The sequence below is a fragment of the Gossypium hirsutum genome, chromosome D08, assembly GCF_007990345.1.
Source record: "Gossypium hirsutum isolate 1008001.06 chromosome D08, Gossypium_hirsutum_v2.1, whole genome shotgun sequence".
Classification (NCBI taxonomy): domain Eukaryota; kingdom Viridiplantae; phylum Streptophyta; class Magnoliopsida; order Malvales; family Malvaceae; genus Gossypium; species Gossypium hirsutum.
Window position 1 is genome coordinate 16,422,490 of NC_053444.1, and position 19,013 is coordinate 16,441,502.

The window sequence follows — 19,013 nt, forward strand, 5'->3', positions numbered from 1 at the left end:
TTCTCTATTTCCAATATTAAAAAACTAACAATAGAAAAAAATAGTAGAAAAAAAACCCCTCTATTTTTTCCTTTTTGATGCTATGATAGATTATTTTTATGGGTTTTTCTTTTATTTCATACTTATCTAAGAAGATGAAGACAGAAACGAAGGCAACGGCAGGGAGAGGGAGAGGGACAGGGAGAGAGAAAAGAGAAAAGAGAAATATAAAAATATGAAATATAAAATTTTTATTTTTAATTTAATTTATACATAATGCTAATTTTAAATATTTTTATTTAATTAATAATGTCATGTATGATAATTTAATTAATTCAGAGCTTATTTTTAACGTGAATTAATGATTAGTACTTAAAATAGTAACAGAATAAAACTTTAAATATATAAAAAAAATGCATAATTTAAGTACGTGTTTTTAATATAAACCTTTTATTTTTTGTTTTGAGAATATATAAATCTTATTATTAAGAGTTAATCATATATGAAAATGTGAGGCACTGAAAATATAAAACCAATAAGTGGTAAGTACACAAACAAAAAAACCTTCTACCTGCACATTTTATTAGGTCAGAAGAGAACCTATTCAAAGCCCCCACTTCAGTACCGAGACATCAAATGTTAAACTCCCTTTTGCTTTCTTTATAGTATCAAAGAAATGGATAGAATAGCATCAAATGCTAAAACAGGCAAAGTTGGAATTTATAATAAAACTACACATGTCTAAAACAATAATACGTATGGATTTTTTTTTTTTGTAGAAACAAAAGTAGCAGAAATCTACTACACCAACATAACTCTAATGGGAGTTCACATTGGTTCTGAGTTGCTAAATTTCAGCCAACAACAATGCTTGAACACTCGTTGGAGGCTCTGTAAAAGTGCAAACCATGTTTAAATCTCCAATAGCCATCTTCGCTAAGCAATCCACAACCTTTTTCTTTTCTTTTGGAATATGTCGGAATCTAACTTGCCAGTCCTTCACAAGAGTGGATAAATTGTACCTCTGAAAACCTATTATCCACTGCATAACCATTGCTGATAGTATAAACTAAAATAGCATTATCACTTTCCACTTTCAACTTGTTTGAACCCTTCCTTCAACGCAATACAAAGTCCCTCGTAGATTGCCCTTGCCTCGGTTTGAAAAACTCTCGATTTACAACTGTCATTGCAAAGCCAAGTAACTAGTCTCCAACTTGATTTTGAAACACTCCCCCTACTGTAGCATAGGAGTTTTTTAAAAGAGAAGCCATTGTCGGTGTTAATTTTCACCCAACCTATCAATGGTGGTTGCCAGACACTTTTTATATCTATATTGTTGTGAAGACTAACTGCACTTTTGGTATAAGTAAAGTTTCTAGTCCAAGTTATACTAGTGGCAATCAAGGTAGCACTACTATAGCATGTATCTTTAAAAATAAAATCATCCCTATGCTTCCAAATTAGCCAAGAAACAATTGAAAACAGAGTTTTCCATTCTCCATAAACAACTGTGAGTCCATAAGAATTGCACATATTTGGATTAAGCTAGTCTTCCAAGGAAGAAGAGAAATATGAATGCCAAACATTTTGACTTACCAACGATTTCCAAATGCCAGTCGCATATGGACAGTCACTAATAGCATGTAGAGTTGTTTCAATCAAACCACCACATCGTGCACAATGGCCATCCCCTGTCATTCCCCTCTTAACTCGCATCTCACTAGTAAGTAGTCGATTTTGTATCAATAGCCAAAGAAAGGTTTTCACCCTCTATGGAGTAGGTCTATTCCAAACACTTGAAACAACCTTGTAGTTTGCTAGCTCTCTTTGCTCCATAAAGTGACTATAGGTTTCAGTTGAAGAGAAACCACCTTTCGACATCCACCTCCAAGCCAAGCGATCGAGGGAAAATTCTATGGCTGGTGGCATAATTGTAGCAATGCGAGCGATGACATTCCTTGGTAGCATAGTTTCAAGCAAACTCCAATCCTATAAGCCAGAGTCAGTCACCACATCACAAACTCTCAGAGTTTCATCAATCCAATCCCTACCTATATAAAAAGGTTTTAGGGGGCCTACACCCTCCACCCAGAAATCATTCCAGAAATTGACTAGACAGACATCTCCAATCATCCAAACGGTGTCTTCTTGAATCTCACTTCACTGGTTGGAAAGCAAGCGCCAGAGATGCGAGCAATTATTTTGTTCAATGGATTCCAGTAATAACCCATAGACATTATATTTGTTCCTTACCATACGAACCCAGAGTGCATTAGTACTGGTTAGGGTGTTGTAACTTATCTTTAGTAAGAAAATTTGTTGAGTTTTAAAATAAACCAAAGATCAAAAACAACTAAAATTTGTGTTGAAAGATGAAAAACAAAAGCAAAAATCGGATGCTGAAGGAAAAAAGAAGTTGACTTCTTCATTGCTTCATTAAGCAAAATAACATGTACATATATAGTTCTATTACATTGGAAGAAAATAAATCTTGCTTGTGCAAGTAACCAAGCTATAAAATCAGCTTAATGATAACCTAAAACCTACTAAAGCTGCTAAGTACATGGTTGAACTTAGCTAATCAAAAAGTTACAATCAAATCAAACATATGTCTCATGTTACAAAAGTTAAATGACCAAAATACACCATGGACATTTGCATGCTGCATGCATGTTGCTGCATTGTTGCTTGGACACTTGCATGCTGCTGAATTGTTGTCAACTTTCAACACTCCTCTTTGGCTACAAAACAGCAAGCTCTAATTTCCTTCTTCAAATACTCGAATCTTGTAGCAGCTAGTGGCTTGGTCAGAATGTTTGCAAGCTGAACCTCCGAGCAGCAATGAATTAAGTTGACTTTCTTTGACAATTCTGCCTCCCTTACAAAATGATACTTAATCTTGAAATGTTTGGTCTTGCCATGAAAAATAGGATTCTTGGCAATGGCAATAGCTGACTGATTGTCAACTTTGATCTCTATTGCTTCCACTTGATCAGCATTCAAGTCACTCAAAAGCTTCCTAAGCCAAATGGCTTGATTAACAACAGTAGCAGCTGTAATATACTCTGCCTTTGTAGTGGATTGAGCTACTGTCTATTGTTTCTTAGAGCTCTAACAAAAACTCTTGATCATAGAACGAAAAATACCCCGATGTACTCTTTATGTCATCAACTGAACCAGCCCAGTCACTATCTGAATAGCCAACCAATTTCAGCTTCTTAGCTTTCACAAGCTTCACTCCATAACCTAAGGTTCCTGTGACATACTTGAGACTCTTTTAGCAGCCTTGAAATAAGCAACATTGTAACAATGCATGAATCTAGATAAAAGGCTAACTCCATACATGGTGTCTGGCCTTGTTGTTGTCAAATAGAGCAAGCAACCAACTAAACTTCTGTAGCTCTTCTCATCAACTCGTGCATGGTCACTGTTGCTGGAGAGTTTTTCTCCCTATGCCACAGGAGTACTAGCAGGTTTGCAATTTGTCATGCAGAACTTGCTTAGAACTTCTAATGCAAATGTTTGTTGGCTTGTGAAAATACCCTGCTCATTTTTTATTCACTTTCATACCAAAAAAGTAAGTCATCAAGCCCAAATCAGTCATCTCGAAAACATCCTACATTTGCTTCTTGAACTCCTCAATCAACTCACTCCTACAACCAGTAACCAACAAGTCATCCACATACAAAGAAACAATCAACAAGGTTTCTTTTTCAGCCTTCTTCATATAGAGTGTAGGCTCACTAATGCTCTTCTTGAACCCCAACCTTGACAAGTATGCATCAATCCTATCCTATCATACCAGGACCTTGAAGCCTGTTTTAGGCCATACAAAGCCTTCTTGAGCTTGTAGACCTTATGTTCTTCACCAAGGACCTTGAATCCATCAGGTTGCTTAATAAAGATCTCTTCCTTGAGAAATCCATTCAAAAAAGCTTATTTAACATCTAGTTGATGCACTTTCCACTGCTTTTGAGCAGCCAAGGTAAACAACAACCTTATGGTGTCTAACCTTGCAACTAGTGCAAAGGTTTCAAAGAAATCGATGCCATGTTGTTGACTGTACCCCTTCACAACCAGCCTAGCTTTGTGCTTGTTCAGTGTCCCATCTGCATTGTCCTGAACACCCATTTCACACTAATAACCTTTCTGTTTGTTGGTCTATCAGTTAGCTCCCATGTGTCATTTTTGTGGATCATCCTCAATTCTGCCTCAATTGCTTCTTTTTAATAGCCCTCTCTTGCAGCCTTATCAAAGCAGAAAGGCTTAACAATGGTCATACCACACCTCTCATAGATGTCCATTAAGGCTCTAGTGCCTCTAATAGGTGCATCATCATAATCATTCTCAGTTTCAGCTTCAATTTCAACATATTGCAAATTAAGAACATGCTGGTCTTACTTAGACAAGCTTGCATATGTTCCATCCCATTTCCAACAACTATCTTCATTGAATTTCACATCCTTGCTCACAACAATCCTCTTAGTAGATGGATCAAAGACTTTGTACCCTTTCTTCACACTGCTGTAGCCAACAAAAACTTCAAGCATGGACCTCTTTTCTAGCTTGGTTCTCTTCTCAGCTGGAACTAGTGTATAGCATAAGCAGCCAAACACTTTCAAGTGTGAGACAGTTGGCTTGTGTCCAAACCAAGCTTTAAATGGTGTTTTACCTTTTACTCCATTAGTTGGCAGCCTGTTTAGCAAATACACAGGTATTTACTACCTCAGCCCAAAAAATGTTAGGTATTTTACCTTCAAACAATAGGTACCTGACCATATCGAGAACAGATCTATTCTTTCTTTCACAAACACCATTCTGTTGTGGTGTGTAAATGGTGGTTAATTGGCGTTGAATTCCAGCTTCATCACAAATCTTCTGGAACTTTTAAGACACATACTCAGTCTCATTGTCTGACCTCAAAATCTTCAACTTACAATTGGCTTGATTTTCAGCCAATGCCTTGAACTTGCAGAAGAAGTCGGCCACATCTGACTTTTGTTTCAAAAAGCTCACCCAACAAAATCTGGTGCAATCATCAATGAACAATGTAAAATACCTACTTCCATTCAAGGAGAAAGTTTTCATGGGTCCACAAATGTCAGTGTGAACCAGTTAGAGCCTCTCTTGAGCTCTCCAAGCTTTGTTGACAGGAAAAGGCAGTCTGGTCTGCTTGCCAAACTGACAGACTTTACACACATCTTTCCTAGGCTCGATCTCGAACATGTCTTCAACTAAGCTCATCTTATGCAATAAACTTAGTGACTTATAGTTCACATGCCCTTGCCTCTTGTGCCACAAACATGATTCATCAGTCAGAGCTGTATGTGTCGTTGCTTCAAACCGATTCACATCTAAAATGAAGGATCTATCATACATGGCTACTGTCACTAGCACTTGATCATAATGATCTTTGATTACACAAGCCTTATCTTCAAAGATAAGAGAGTACCCATTCTCTAACAACTGACCAACACTGAGCAAATTCTGGTCAATATCAGGTACAAAAAGAACTTCTGAAATGGTTTTGTTACCTGACTGAGTGTAGATCAAAGCTTTGCCTTTACCTTTGCCTTTGGCCTCGATGAACTCACTATTCTCAATTTTGACTTTGGACACAAAGCTGGTGTCTAGCTCCTTAAACATACCTTTATCTGAAGCCATGTGATGAGTGCAGCCACTGTCAATCAGCCAATTTTTCCTGACTTTGCTCAAACTTGCAAAGCAAGAGGCAATAAAGATATGCTCCTTCTGAACTTGATCATCGTCAATAGGTTGAGCTTGATTCTACTACTGTGGTTGTGTTTTTTCCTTATTCTTGCAGATCTTTTCAATGTGGTCAAGTTGCTTGCAGCTTCTACATTGAATGTCAAGCCTGTACCAATAATATTTTTCCAAATGAGTTGACTTCTTGCAATGAGTACATGGTGGAAACTTCTTATTAGCAGTATCCTTCTTCCCTTTTTCTTTCTTTTCTAGCCAAGGCTTCTTGCCCTTGTAGCTTAAGCTCGAGCTTAAGCTTTCTCTACTCTTGGCCTAAAAAGCTCATTCAGAATGCTCCTCCATTCTGTTTGCTCTTCTCTGCTCTTGTGCATAGAGAGCATTTACCAGCTCTGTCAAGAGTATAGCTGATAGGTCCCTCAAGTCTTCCAAAGAAGAGATTTTTGACTCATACTTCTCTAGTAGAGTGGTAATAACCTTTTCAACTATCCTCTTGTCACTAAACTCATCTCCACGCTGTCTTATGTTGTTGACTGTGGCCATAATCCTGTCAACATACTGCTTGATGGTTTCAAACTCCTTCATCCTCAGATTCTCAAAGTCCCTTCTCAAGTTGATCACTTGCTACTACCTAGTCTTGTCTGACCCTTGAAACTTCTTCTTGAGTCTGTCCCAGGCCTACTTTGGAGTGTCACAAGCCATTATTCTTGTGAAAATCATATCTAAAACTCCATTTTAAAGGTATGACGTAGCCTTATACTTTTTTGCCACAATCCTCATTGTGTTGCCTGATTTGAACTATTGTTGGACTAGCTCTTAGGAGTGGTGGCTCTGTGTCAGTTAGAACAACACTCCACAGATCATGAGCCTACAGATATGTCTTTATTTTCACAGCCCAAATGTTGTAGTTTTCACCAGCAAAGACAAGTGGTGGTGGTGGTGAAAAACTCATCCTTTTGCAGCAACTAAACAAGCCAACAAAGATAACTTTTGTTTCTTATCTTTCAAGTACGAATTACTCAAAGAATCAACACAAACTAATACATAGCAAAGGCCCTCAAAGATGACAGGCTCTGATACCATTTGTTGAGTTTTAAAACAAACCAAAGATTAAAAATAACTAAAATTTGTGTTGAAAGATGAAAAACAGAAGCAAGATGCTGAAGGAGAAAAGAAGTTGACTTCTCTCATTGCTTCATTAAGCAAAATAACATGTACATATATAGTTCTATTACATTGGAAGAAAATAAATATTGCTTGTACAAGTAACCAACCCGTAAAATTAGCTTGATGATAACTTAAAATCTACTAAAACTACTAAGTACATGGTTGAATCTTAGCTAATCAAAAAGTTACAATCAAATCAAACATATGGCACATGTTACAAAAGTTCAATAACCGAAATACACCATAGACATTTGCATGTTGCACGCATGCTGCTACATTGTTGCTTGGACACTTGCATGCTGCTGAATTGCTGCCAACTTTCAACAAAGTCTTATTTTGATCCATAAGTGATTGAATGCCTAAACCACCATTGTCAACAGGTAAACACACGTCTTGCTAGTTAACTAAAGTTGACTTTCTTCCTGAAGTAGTAGAGCCCCAAATAAAACCCCTTGCTAGTTTCTCAATTTCCTTGCAAGCTGTGATCAGAAACCTCACAGTGCTCATCAAATAAGTTGGAATCGCCAAGAAAACTAAATTTGTAGCATTATTCGACCAATCAGGGAGAGTCATCGAACGTCTCAACCATTTAACTTCCTTCTGACTTTATCTACTACAAACTGGAAATTAGTGGTAGATACTCGAGTGTGAAACAGTGGCATGCCTAGGTACTTCCCCAAGTCATTAACTTTAACAAAACCAAGTTTATTATTGATGGCCATCGCCACATCTTTTGAGGTGTTGGTAGAGAAAAAGATTTTAGTCTTGCGCTTATTGACTTTATGTCCAAAATGGGAAAAAATAGTATAAAATATCATTAACACAATCTACGCCTTCATTATCAGCTCTGCAAAATAAAAGTAAGTCATCAACAAAAAATAGATGGGATAGACCCATAACTAAATGAGAAAGAAAAAAAGGCTCCCACTCATTATTCTCGACCGCCAAATCGATCATGTGTCCCAATCACTCCATGCCCAACACAAAAGGATAATGGGATAGGGGATCCTCTTGTCTTAACCCATTTGTCAGAAGGAAAACATCGATGGTGACCCCATTCCATAGCACTTCCATAGAGGTCGTAGTGATACATTGCATAATGGCATTAATAATAAAAGATGAGAACCCAACATTTTCTAATGAATCTTTAAGGAAATCCCACTACACTCTATCGTATGCTTTCTCTAAATCAACTTTTATAGCTATCTAAGTATTCTTGCTTTTCTTGACCCGCATGGAGTGAATAGCTTCTTGGGCAATAATAATGTTGTCCGAGATGTTGCACCCAACTATGAAGCTAGCTTGATGTTGTCCAACCAATTTCTGCATTACTCGCCGAAGTCAATTAACTAAATTTTTAGTACTGCCTTTGTAGATTACGTTGCATAGACTGATTGGACGATATTGTGTTAAAGTTTCTGCCCCCTCCATTTTAGGAATTTTCACCAATAGAGTATTGTTGAGTCTCGGATCAATCGGATACCCTTTGAAGATACTTTGAATGAGATTGAACACATTTTTCCTCACCATTTTCCACTACGATTAATAACATTTTGCATGAAAATCATCCACCCCTGGGGCATTTAAACGAGCCATGTTGAAGAATGCCTTCTAGACTTCATCAATTGAAACCTTAGCACTAAGAGCCCTCAAATCAGCATTATCCAAGGCTGAAAATCTTCCTTGATAGAAAAATTGTTCAACAGGAGGGAATGCATCATTCGAATAAAGATTTTTGTAAAACTCAATAATATGGAATTTTTAATTTGTTACAAATATATAGCTTTAATTTTTATTTAGTTATCCACGTTTAAAAGCTAAATCCAATAATTTATATGTTAAGAAAATATTTTTTTATTTATGCAATAAGTATAATTAAAATAATGTCATGTTTTACCATTTAAAATTAAATTAAAATCAAAATTTCTCTGCATAGATCAAACCAAATTCATTAGTAATTTTAGGATATACATTTTCTTTTATTTTTTTAAAAATGAAATTAATTGTAAAACAAAAAAAAGTAAATTAATATATTATGAAAATTTCTAAATTGATATATAATTAATAATAATGATAAATTTGATTGTTTAACACGATAAATTAAAGCATAATATTTTCTTCAAGAGTGTAAAAACATTTTATTCCCCCACCCTCCCCCCTAAAAATAGCGTAAAGGAAACAAAAACTCAATAAATAAATAGAAACAAAAATGGTTGGAGGAAATAAGTAGAAAATACTTTGAAGGGCAGAAAAATTCCGAAATGGGAAAGATGAGTTTGAAATAATTCCTTTCGATAAAATGGGAGAATTTTGGAAGTGGGTAAAAGTAGTCAAAAAGTAATGATATATATATGTTCCCTAAGAATAATGATAAAAAGAAGAAAAATATATTAACTAAATATGGAGAACGCCGTACAGAGGTGGAGTGAGGAGGCACACTTAATTAGTGATTTGGCCAAGTCATTGGATAAGTGCCAAATGGATGTGTGACTATTTTTACCATCATTGTGAGAGACTCATAAAAGAGAATATATTTATGTGAAGTATTGAGATAATGGTTATATCAAAGATTGTTTTAGTTGCTATTTAAGTTAGAATAATGGTCAAATGTGAAACAATTATTAATATGTGTGGTGTTTAAGGGTTAGATTTACATATTAATTGGATAAAAATTTATATTTTTACTAGCTGATTAAGATTTTTTCACGGTAACTTAATTCAATAATTATGAGAATTACCATTGCAATGATTTACAAGTTTTTCAAGGTTTAATGTAAGATGCATGCATCATGATTAACGCATACAGTATACTGCAAAATTATTTTTCGAAATATTTGCTTAATATAAAAATAGTTAATTAATGGAAATTAATGGAAATTAATGGAAATTTTATTATTCAGTTCAAAATGACATCAAATCCATTGATCAATGTTCTTATAAAACAATTATTGAACGGGAGCTTATAATGAATGGAAATGAAACCTACACATTGCTCTAAGATGCAAAAAAAAAAAGGAAAAAAACAAGTTCATTCTTGATGTTGAATGCCCTCGCACTAACCAAAGTGAGGCAAGAGCCCGTTGGAGGGACTCAAATGAGATAGGTCATTTCTACATCTTGATTAGCAATAACAATACTTTCCAAAAGCAACATGAGAGTTATCTAATGGCAAAAGAGATAATGAACAATCTATAGGACATGTTCGGAGGTCAAGTTGCCCTGGCTCGACAGTCCGCTATCACTAATTTGGTGAACTCTCAGGAAAAGTTTGATACTCCGGTTAAAGATCACTCGGGAAACATGTCTATTTGAAGAAGCTTAGAAATGCATTGGAATCTTTAAAAGGCCAAACTCAAATAGGCAACATCACTATGGAAACATGTCTATTTGAAGAAGCTTAGAGATGCATTGGAATCTTTAAAAGGATGCATGACTGGAAGAAACAAAGATGATGTAAAGGAAACTATTGCCATGGTGGAAGCTCTGGCGGTTCAACTTACTCAAAGAGAAGGAAAGTTGATTCAAGAAAAGTTAGAAGTGAAGAAACTAGCAACTTTCCTGAAGCAAGCTTCGGAAAATGTAAAAAACTTGTCGATGAGGAATGAGCTTTTAGTCGTGCTGAAGGGCCAATAACCAATAAAAGCCCCTTTATTTTTAAAATTATCGAAATGGGCTAGGTCCTGAATTAATTACCGAAATGGACCATTTCCCCCAAAAACGCGTCCACGTCAGCGCGTTGTCAGGGGATAAAGCAGGAAAACGCTTCCTCAAGGAAGCGCTTTGTCCACGTGGACAGAAAACGCTTCCTTGAGGGCGCGCTTTGTGTCCACGTGGACAAAGCGATTCCTTGAGGAAGCACTTTCCCCATTTTTTAAGATTTGGGGTTTTTTGCAATTAGAGTTAGGGTTTTGGGGTTTTTGAATTTTTAGATTTTAGGGTTTTTAGATTTTAGAGTTTTAAGGAAAAAATTAAATAAATAAAGGTTTAGGGTTTAGGGTTTCTTAATTAAATTAATTATAAATTTAAAAATTAGATTAGGGTTTAGTGTTTATGATTTCTAAGGAAAAAAATCAAATAAATTAGGGTTTAGGGTTTCTTGAATAAATTAATTATAAATTTTAAAAAATTAGATTAAGATTTAGTGTTTAGGGTTTTTAAGGAAAAAAATCAAATAAATTAGGGTTTAGGGTTACTTGAGTAAATTAATTATAAATTTTAAAAAAATTAGATTGGAGTTTAGTATTTAGGATTTTTAAGGAAAAATCAAATAAAGCTAGTTGTTATTCGTTATATATTTTAAACTCTTCTAAAAAATAAACTAATAAAATTAAATGTTTTTAGTAAAAATTAAATTTATTAAAAGACTTTTTTAATAATACATTAAAAATAAAATATATAATGAATTTTTGTATTTTTAAATTTTAAAATAAAAAAAGAGTTTTTTATGAAAAACAGAAAAAGAGTTAAAAGTTTATATATATATTAAATTTATCTTTTGCTGTAATTTTAAATTTATAATAAATTAAAAATATTAATATAATATAATATGCAAAAAATACATGAAATTTAATATAATACAATCATATTAATAATAGAATATTTTAGGGATAATAATTCCTTAAGGTCTTAAGATCATGGGTAAATATTTTGTTGATTGTTAGTGAATGATTTATAAATAAGTATTAATAACTTTATTTAATGGAATTTAACATAAATTTTAATATTTTAATATTTAATATATATTTTAAATTGTAGAAGTTTAAATTTGAAATTCGAGAAAAAAATATAATAATTGTAATTAATATTTAACTATATTTAAATAAAGTTAGACTTAATAAATATTTATAATTAATTTATAATTTTTTTAAAATTTATAATTAATTTAATTAAGAAATCCTAAACCTTAAACCCTTATTTATTTAATTTTTTCCTAAAAACCCTAAAATCTAAAAACTCTAAAACTCTAACCCTAATTGCAAAAATCCTAAACCCTAACAAACGGGGAAAATGCTTCCTCAAGGAAGCGCTTTGTCCATATGGACACAAAGTGCGCCCTTAAGGAAGCGTTTTCTGACCACGTGGACAAAGTGCTTCCTTGAGAAAGCGTTTTCCTGCTTTATCCCCTGACAACGCGCTAATGTAGATGTGTTTTTGAGAGAAATGGTCTATTTCGGTAATTAATTCAGGACCTAGCCCATTTCGGTAATTTTAAAAATAAATGGGCTTTTATTGGTTATTTGCCCCGTGCTGAAATTGAAAATGCTAGAGCAGCAGCTCAGTGAGTGGAAGAGGCCCTTCTACAGAAAAAAACAAATGTCTCGAGCTTCAGGCAAACAGGACCTGGAAGAACTAATGAAGGAGGTTCAAGAGGCTAGACGGATCAAAATGCCGCACCAACCAAGCAAGGTATTGGATATGGAACATGAGCTTCGCGCATAAGGGTTCAGCTTGCAGAGAAGTGTAAGCATTCTCTACTGCTTCAAAAAGAGCTAGCAATAAGCAAGTTTGAGTTTTTTAGAGATAAACTTGGAGTTTGCAGCAAGTGAAGCAAGGAGGTGTGTTGAAGATTTGCTTCAGCTACTATAACAAAATAATCTAGCTAATTTTATCATTTTTTGATTTGTTGTTGATTTTTAGAGATTTTTTAAAGATTATGAATTTTTTAGTAGCCTATTTTTAGTCAATGGTTGTTGAATTTTTTCCTAAATAAACAATTGTTTTCAGTTCAACAAAATATACATTTTCCGTAGAAATTATTTCTATATTCCTCTTGCCTTTGTTGTTTTCTATTCAAGAAAAACTCCAACAGGACCTTATGTTGTTTAGGCCAAGGTGGGGAATGTAGCTTATAGACTGAAGTTTCCAGCAGGGTCTAGGATCCATCCCACCTTCCATGCTTCTCAACTAAAGAAACATGTAAGGAAAACACCAAGTCACAAGAGTCTACCACTGGTTGGCCAAGATGGAGCCATGACCAAGGAACCAGTTGGAGTATTGGATAGGAGATTGGTGAAAAGAAGGAGCCATGCCATCACTAAAGTTCTGGTAGAATGGGCTAATACGTTCCCTGAAGATTCTACCTGGGAAGTGCTGCAGGAGTTACAGGTGAAGTTCACAAATTTCAATCCTTAAGGACAATGATCTCTTTAAGGGAGGAAGTACTTGTTATGGAAGGAATGTTTTCTATTGATTCCGTTAATGTTTGTTAGTTTGCTAAGCTTTTAGACCGTTGTCAATGCACAGCGTATTAGTTCAATGAACCAATTAATTGATTTTAGCTATTTCGAGAGCCTTAGGAAAACGGTGTGTTTTATTATGTTTTCTCACATTATGCACAGCCACGGTAACCACTCTTCTAGCTGTTGCATTATGAGATGATTGTATGGGAAACGATTATTTGTTCCTTGAATTAGATTTTCATTGTATGGGAAATGATTGTTTTTCTTCTTCTTTCTATTGTTTCTTTTCTCGTTTTTTCTAGTTTTCTCACAACAGATGATTTAGATAAATTATTTGTTCCTTGAATTAGATTTGTTCTTTTATATCCTTCATCAATTTCATAACAAAAAGAAAAGAAACATTTTTTCTTTTTTCGAAAAGAAAACAAAAAGATTCAGATTTTCCCAAGGAGAAATTAATAGTTTAGGTTATAAAATTTATTAACGTTTTTCATTTTACCTTTTAAAGTATGAAAATGTATAATCGATTTGAGATCCTTCTGTTAACTTGGTCCAATTTTTTTTTTAAAATGCCATGTGGCAGTACTATAGTGGTCCATCTGTACTGTCACGTCATATTTTTTGAAAGACCAAAGCAACATTGGACATTTAAGTACACCAAGTTTTGCTCGAGTTTTGGGAACAAATATGCCATTATCCCTGTATCATTTTAAAAGAATTTTATATTGAGAATATTATGAAAACACTTTTATGTACCCCAATTGTTGTATTTTTATGCCCCAAAATCACCCCGAACGAAGCCTAATCACTATAGTTTTGTGTAGTTACTTTAGAAATGTTCTGAAAAATGTTTTAGTACCTTAGAAATCATTATATAAGTATGTGAAGTATAAACGTGGTTTTTTATTGTTGTAAATCTCTATTCTTCTACATCCAAAATGTTGGAAGTCTAAAGATTATTTCATTCAGTTGAAACACTGCGCAGAAAATGAGACTTCCGTTCTAAGACTATCATTAGCAGACAACTATCGGGTCTAGTTCTCCTGCCAGGACATGTAAATGTTCTTTTAGTCCTTCTTTGCCATCATATCTCCCACCTTCAATTTTCAGTAAAGTTTCTCGAAACTATATAATAGCTCATTTCTAAAGAATCACTTGAAGTTGGCATCTCAACTCAAGCAACCTATATATCACAAATCCTCGCCCTGTTTGTGCTGCCCCGTGCCAACTTTATCACATGATACAAAATATATTACTATTCCCAAGTTCTAATAAACAGCAGCAATTTAGGAGTTGAACTGGAACCTTCAATTTTCTTTAAAGTATTTTTTAACTTCAGATTCCAACAATGAGCTCATGAGAGAAGCAAAAAAGTCATCAAATACACTGCTAGATGATACGAAAGAGCGTTCTTCATGCTGTTTAGTAAAAGGATTTGGAAAAACAGTAAAAGGAAAGTTACAAAACGAAACAAGGAAAAGTGACAAAGTTCAAAAGAATGCTAACTGCACAACTTTTAAAATTGAAGCCCATGCTCCCTAGCAGAATCAGCAAGGGCTTGTACACGTCCATGATAGGGATATCCACCTCTGTCAAAGGCAACCTTTGTGATCCCTTTTTCCAAACAAGATTTTGCAATGAATTCACCAACTTTCTTCGCCACTTCCTGAAGCCAGAAGATTGAAAATTTTAGGCAATTTTATCAAATACAAGTTGGAAATGGAATAAACCATGAACAACCCATCAAGCAGATTTGGGCTAAGGAAATTGTACAACAAAAAGATCAAGCTCCACGCTGAAACAGAATGAAGGATGATGAGAAGTAAATTCAACTATGGACACAAACATAAACAATACGAAATAACTATCAGCACATACTCAACATGTATGGACTCAACAAATGAGATTCAAAATTGCAGGGAGAAGGTAATCGTAGGAGAGAATGGCAAATCAAGAATAATTGCTAACTCCCAAAAGGGCCTAATATTTGAGACAGTTGAAGGCTTAAATACCACTTCTTTCCATTTTTCTTCCATCCAGAATAATACTCACCAACAGAACTCAAGCACTTTTTTTCCTTTGGCATTTCTTTTGACCAATTGGAAATAAGAAACACACCCAAAAAACATAAATAACTGCTTATTAAAGCAATTTATTTGCTTAAGTAAAACAAGCAGGCCAATCAAAAACCCTTTAGTTATCATTCAGAACCAGAGCAATGAATGAAAGCCAGGTAGAAAAAGCTGAAAATGATTCAGCTGACAACTAAATTTATCTATGGACTCACAATGGTAGGACCAGATGTGTAGTTGAACTCCTCACAAATCGGTTTCTGCATTGTTGAACCGGAAGCTAGTGTGTGCATCTTTGAGTCATCAATGACTTGGACATAGAGATGCTTGTTCGAGCGGAAGACACACAGTCTTGGTCTATCTGGTGTCCCTTCAATCTACAAAAGCAAGAAACCCCCTGTAGTAAGATAGGGGAAACTCTGTATGCTTGAGGGACTTAAACCCATAGGAACCAAAGCCAATAGATTTCACTATATCAATATCAAGTCCATTCGGAGAGGAAACCAACCATTAAGAAAGATGATGATGATGATCAAAAGAATCTCATTTATCCGCCCATCCCCCTCTTTTCTAACTTATTAAAGATAAAGTTTACACTTAACTCCCATCAATTCTTCTATATAAGAAGAAGAAAATATTATAGCTCTTATTTGTTTCTTTGGCACATAAAATAGCATGACTCTTACAAAGTTTTACCACAGCTTAACATAACAGGGTTCCTTAATCTAATATATCCTATGGACAAAATAATCTAACCCCATTTGGTCCCAAAACATGTACGGAAACATCATTTTTAATAAATGAGTAAATTTGAAAGATAATCAGTACTTGATAAGATAAGAAATGGGGATAAATGTAAAAGGAATTTGCATTTGCTTAATGAGAGTATAACTGATATAAGAAATAGGATTCGCTTTAAACAAATAAAATATAATGCTTAAAAAGAAATAGTAGCAACCTTCTTCCTAATGCGAGAATGGCGGGCCTCACGATCTTCCGTTCGGGTGCGAGCTTTGGCTTGAACATTGAGGAAGACAGAGGGTAAAGATGGCTGAGGGTTTGACATTGACAGCCTCAAGGGAACTCCTAAAAAAGAAGTCTGTTTATGATTGAGAGAACCAGCAAACTGTAATCCCGTAGTGACAGTCATAGTCATAGCCGTTGCAGTAATTTCCATACCCAGTTGAGATTCGAGATTCCTTAATGCTGTCTGTCTGCCTTTCAATTTAAACAAATATCATCAAAAACATACCCATGTTTATCATTCATTTATTATTAAACAGAAGAAACAATACGTCATACCTGCTTTCCAAGGCTTTAAAATGGGGATGTACTGGAAGGCAACGCAAAGAAAGCAAGTGTGGATAGTGCTATGAGTGTTGCTGTGAGAGGGGAGTGAAGTCTGGGAGGAGCGGGATTTGGATAAGAAAAGGGATAAAGCGTATGAATGAAATAAAGGGCATGTCCTCGGCCAGTTCGGCCTTGCTTGCCTGAACACCATGTCCTGTTCTCATCCCCTGCGTGTTGGTCCCATCACCTTCCGCCTCAACTCAAAAAGCCAAGCCCAACCCAATATCATAATTTTACATTATATACTATTTCTAAGCCACTGTTTTTTTTTTAATTATTTTAGATGGGGCTTTTATTAATAAGATAAAACATCTGTACAAAATAAAAACATATACCTATTATCCTAAGAAAAACGGCCCAAGATTTCAGATGGCCAAAGTTAAACAAATATCTAGATATTATTAAAGAATACTCTAGAAACGACACTTAATGCGCCGAACCATTGCCCAATCAGAATTTGATGAAATCTGTCTTCTCCTCTTTCTATCATTTCATTGCCCAGTTGACGATTTCATTTTTCAAAACTTTCCTTCTGAAACATTTCATTTTCTTTTTTTGTTTTGAAACTTTCTCTCTTCCATTCTTCATCTCCTAAAGCTTTCCTAATCTGGTTCACATACCCAATCGTACCTTTTTTGCTCTTCGGCATAGTCAGGGACCTCCATTTCCAGGTATATCTCCTTTTTCCTTCTTAGAGTTTCTGTTGCAAGAATATGTGCAAGATTATTTGCAGTTCTTGGTGTATGTTGGAATCTGATATTATTGGAGCCACTTATTTTCTGTTGGATATCATAAATATATGCCCCTACCAGTGATCGATCTTGACCCTTTATGTTGCATTTCTTTATTATTGCGAAGGAATCTCCTTCAAAGATGATTGACTGCCATCCATTTTCGACTCCTATTTGAACTGCTTTCCAACACGCTATTGCTTCAGCAGCAAATGCAGAGGTAATGTCATTGTGGATCTCTGAACAGGATAAAAGAACTTTTCCTTCCGCATCTCTGGCCATAATACCTGAAGCTGAACGGTTTTGACTCTCATTGTATGCACTGTCGAAGTTAATCTTGATGAACTCACAATGTGGGTGCCTCCATCTTTTGTTTTCTGTTATTATTACCGATTTTCTTTTTTCGAAACCAGTAAGCTCAGTAATGTAGTTACTGATGAAGTTTGCAATTTCTTTTCCGTTACTGACTTTTTCCTCGTGTATTCTTCTGTTTCGATCTCCCCATATGGCCCAAAGTGCGTAGCAGAAAAGGCGACCTTGACAAGGGGTGAGCTGTTCAAACACCCAGGTAAGCCACTGTACGAAGTCCATGCTCTGGTTCATTATAATATTCTGAAGTGATAGTTGTAATAGGCCCATTTGCCCGGCCCGTAAACCAAATCAAAATATAAACAAAATAAAAATTAATAACAGTCCAGAAATAGTCCATATACCTAGGCCCAAATTGTTTTTAACCCACTAGCCTATCCCAATTTCCTCAATCCAGTTAGCCTAACACTTAACCCGGACCCAAGGCATAACGCAGCCCAAAACAAAAATCAGAAGCAGGAAACACTAGAAAACCCTGGGCGCTGCATGACTGCACAGCCAGCACACTCTCCTCTCGTGCGTGTGCGACCACACCTTCGAGCCGCTCCTCACACGTGCCTCTGTACGATCATGTACCTACAAATGACAAAAGAAATAAGCAACAAAACAGAGAAAAGGGGCAACAGAGGGGATGGGGAGAGGATTTTTCTTTTTATTTTCTTTTTTTTATTTTCTTTGTAATGCTGGCCATAAAAAAGGGCCATTCGAATATTGTAAAGGACCACGCATTCAGAATAGAAAAAAAAGGTGATTTTGAATCCCACTTTCGCTGGTTTCTGTTTTCTTTTTATTTTCCTTCGTTCTTCTTCTTTACTGTGGTTCGTTAATAGTATGAAACAAAAGGCAAAGAGAGAGGAGGAAGAGAAATTCACCTGGTAGCCGAGACGTCGTTCACTCCGTCGCAATCGGAGTCGGGCGAGGGATTGGGGCCTCCAAGCGTTGGTTTGCTGAGCGGCGTTGGAGAAGAGTTACTTTTTTTTCTTCTCGTTTTTTTTATCTTTTGTCGATTCTTTTTTTTTCTTTCCTTTCTTTTCTTTTTATTTATTGTTTGCAAAACAGAAACGAAGGGAGAGGAGGAAGGAGACCCTTACCTTCGTGGGTGCGTCGATGAAGCCTTCTTCTCCTCGGCACGAATCGGAGTCGAATGGGAAGAGGCCTTAGATTTGAAATGGCAGAGAAAGGGAAAAAACGGAGGCGGCGTTCACCTCTCTTTGCAATTTTAAACCCCCGAATTTTATTCAGATTTTAATTTAACGCTTTTATAAATTTTACTTCATTTAAATTTTTATATTTATGATTCCCTTTTTATCAATTTATATTTTATTTATTTCATTTCATTTTATTATTCATATTAAAATGTTTGATATTATCTACGTTAAGTTATTTCATATATTACCTATTTAAATTGCTTTCTACGCTATTTTATTAAATGTTTTACATGT

General features: G+C 35.2%; 2 protein-coding genes and 1 long non-coding RNA gene across 3 annotated transcripts; 1 reads left to right on the forward strand and 2 right to left on the reverse strand.

Annotated features, from left to right (window-relative positions):
- Window positions 1-12,019: 12,019 nt before the first annotated feature.
- LOC121220286 (uncharacterized) lies at window positions 12,020-13,318 on the forward strand. Its single transcript, XR_005917543.1, has 2 exons — window positions 12,020-12,330; window positions 12,697-13,318. It is a non-coding gene; the product is annotated as an uncharacterized lncRNA (long non-coding RNA).
- Window positions 13,319-14,411: 1,093 nt separating this feature from the next.
- On the reverse strand, window positions 14,412-17,488 carry LOC107897860 (50S ribosomal protein L18, chloroplastic). The gene is made up of 4 exons (XM_016823443.2): window positions 16,424-17,488; window positions 16,080-16,339; window positions 15,337-15,498; window positions 14,412-14,715 (listed from the first exon to the last, which is right to left on the reverse strand). Exons 1-4 carry the CDS (start codon window positions 16,620-16,622, stop codon window positions 14,566-14,568), a joined length of 771 nt encoding a protein of 256 aa, XP_016678932.1. The 5' UTR covers window positions 16,623-17,488; the 3' UTR covers window positions 14,412-14,565.
- On the reverse strand, window positions 17,074-17,793 carry LOC121220304 (uncharacterized). Its single transcript, XM_041099980.1, has one exon. It carries the CDS (start codon window positions 17,791-17,793, stop codon window positions 17,074-17,076), a length of 720 nt encoding a protein of 239 aa, XP_040955914.1.
- Between the last annotated feature and the right edge of the window lie 1,220 nt (window positions 17,794-19,013).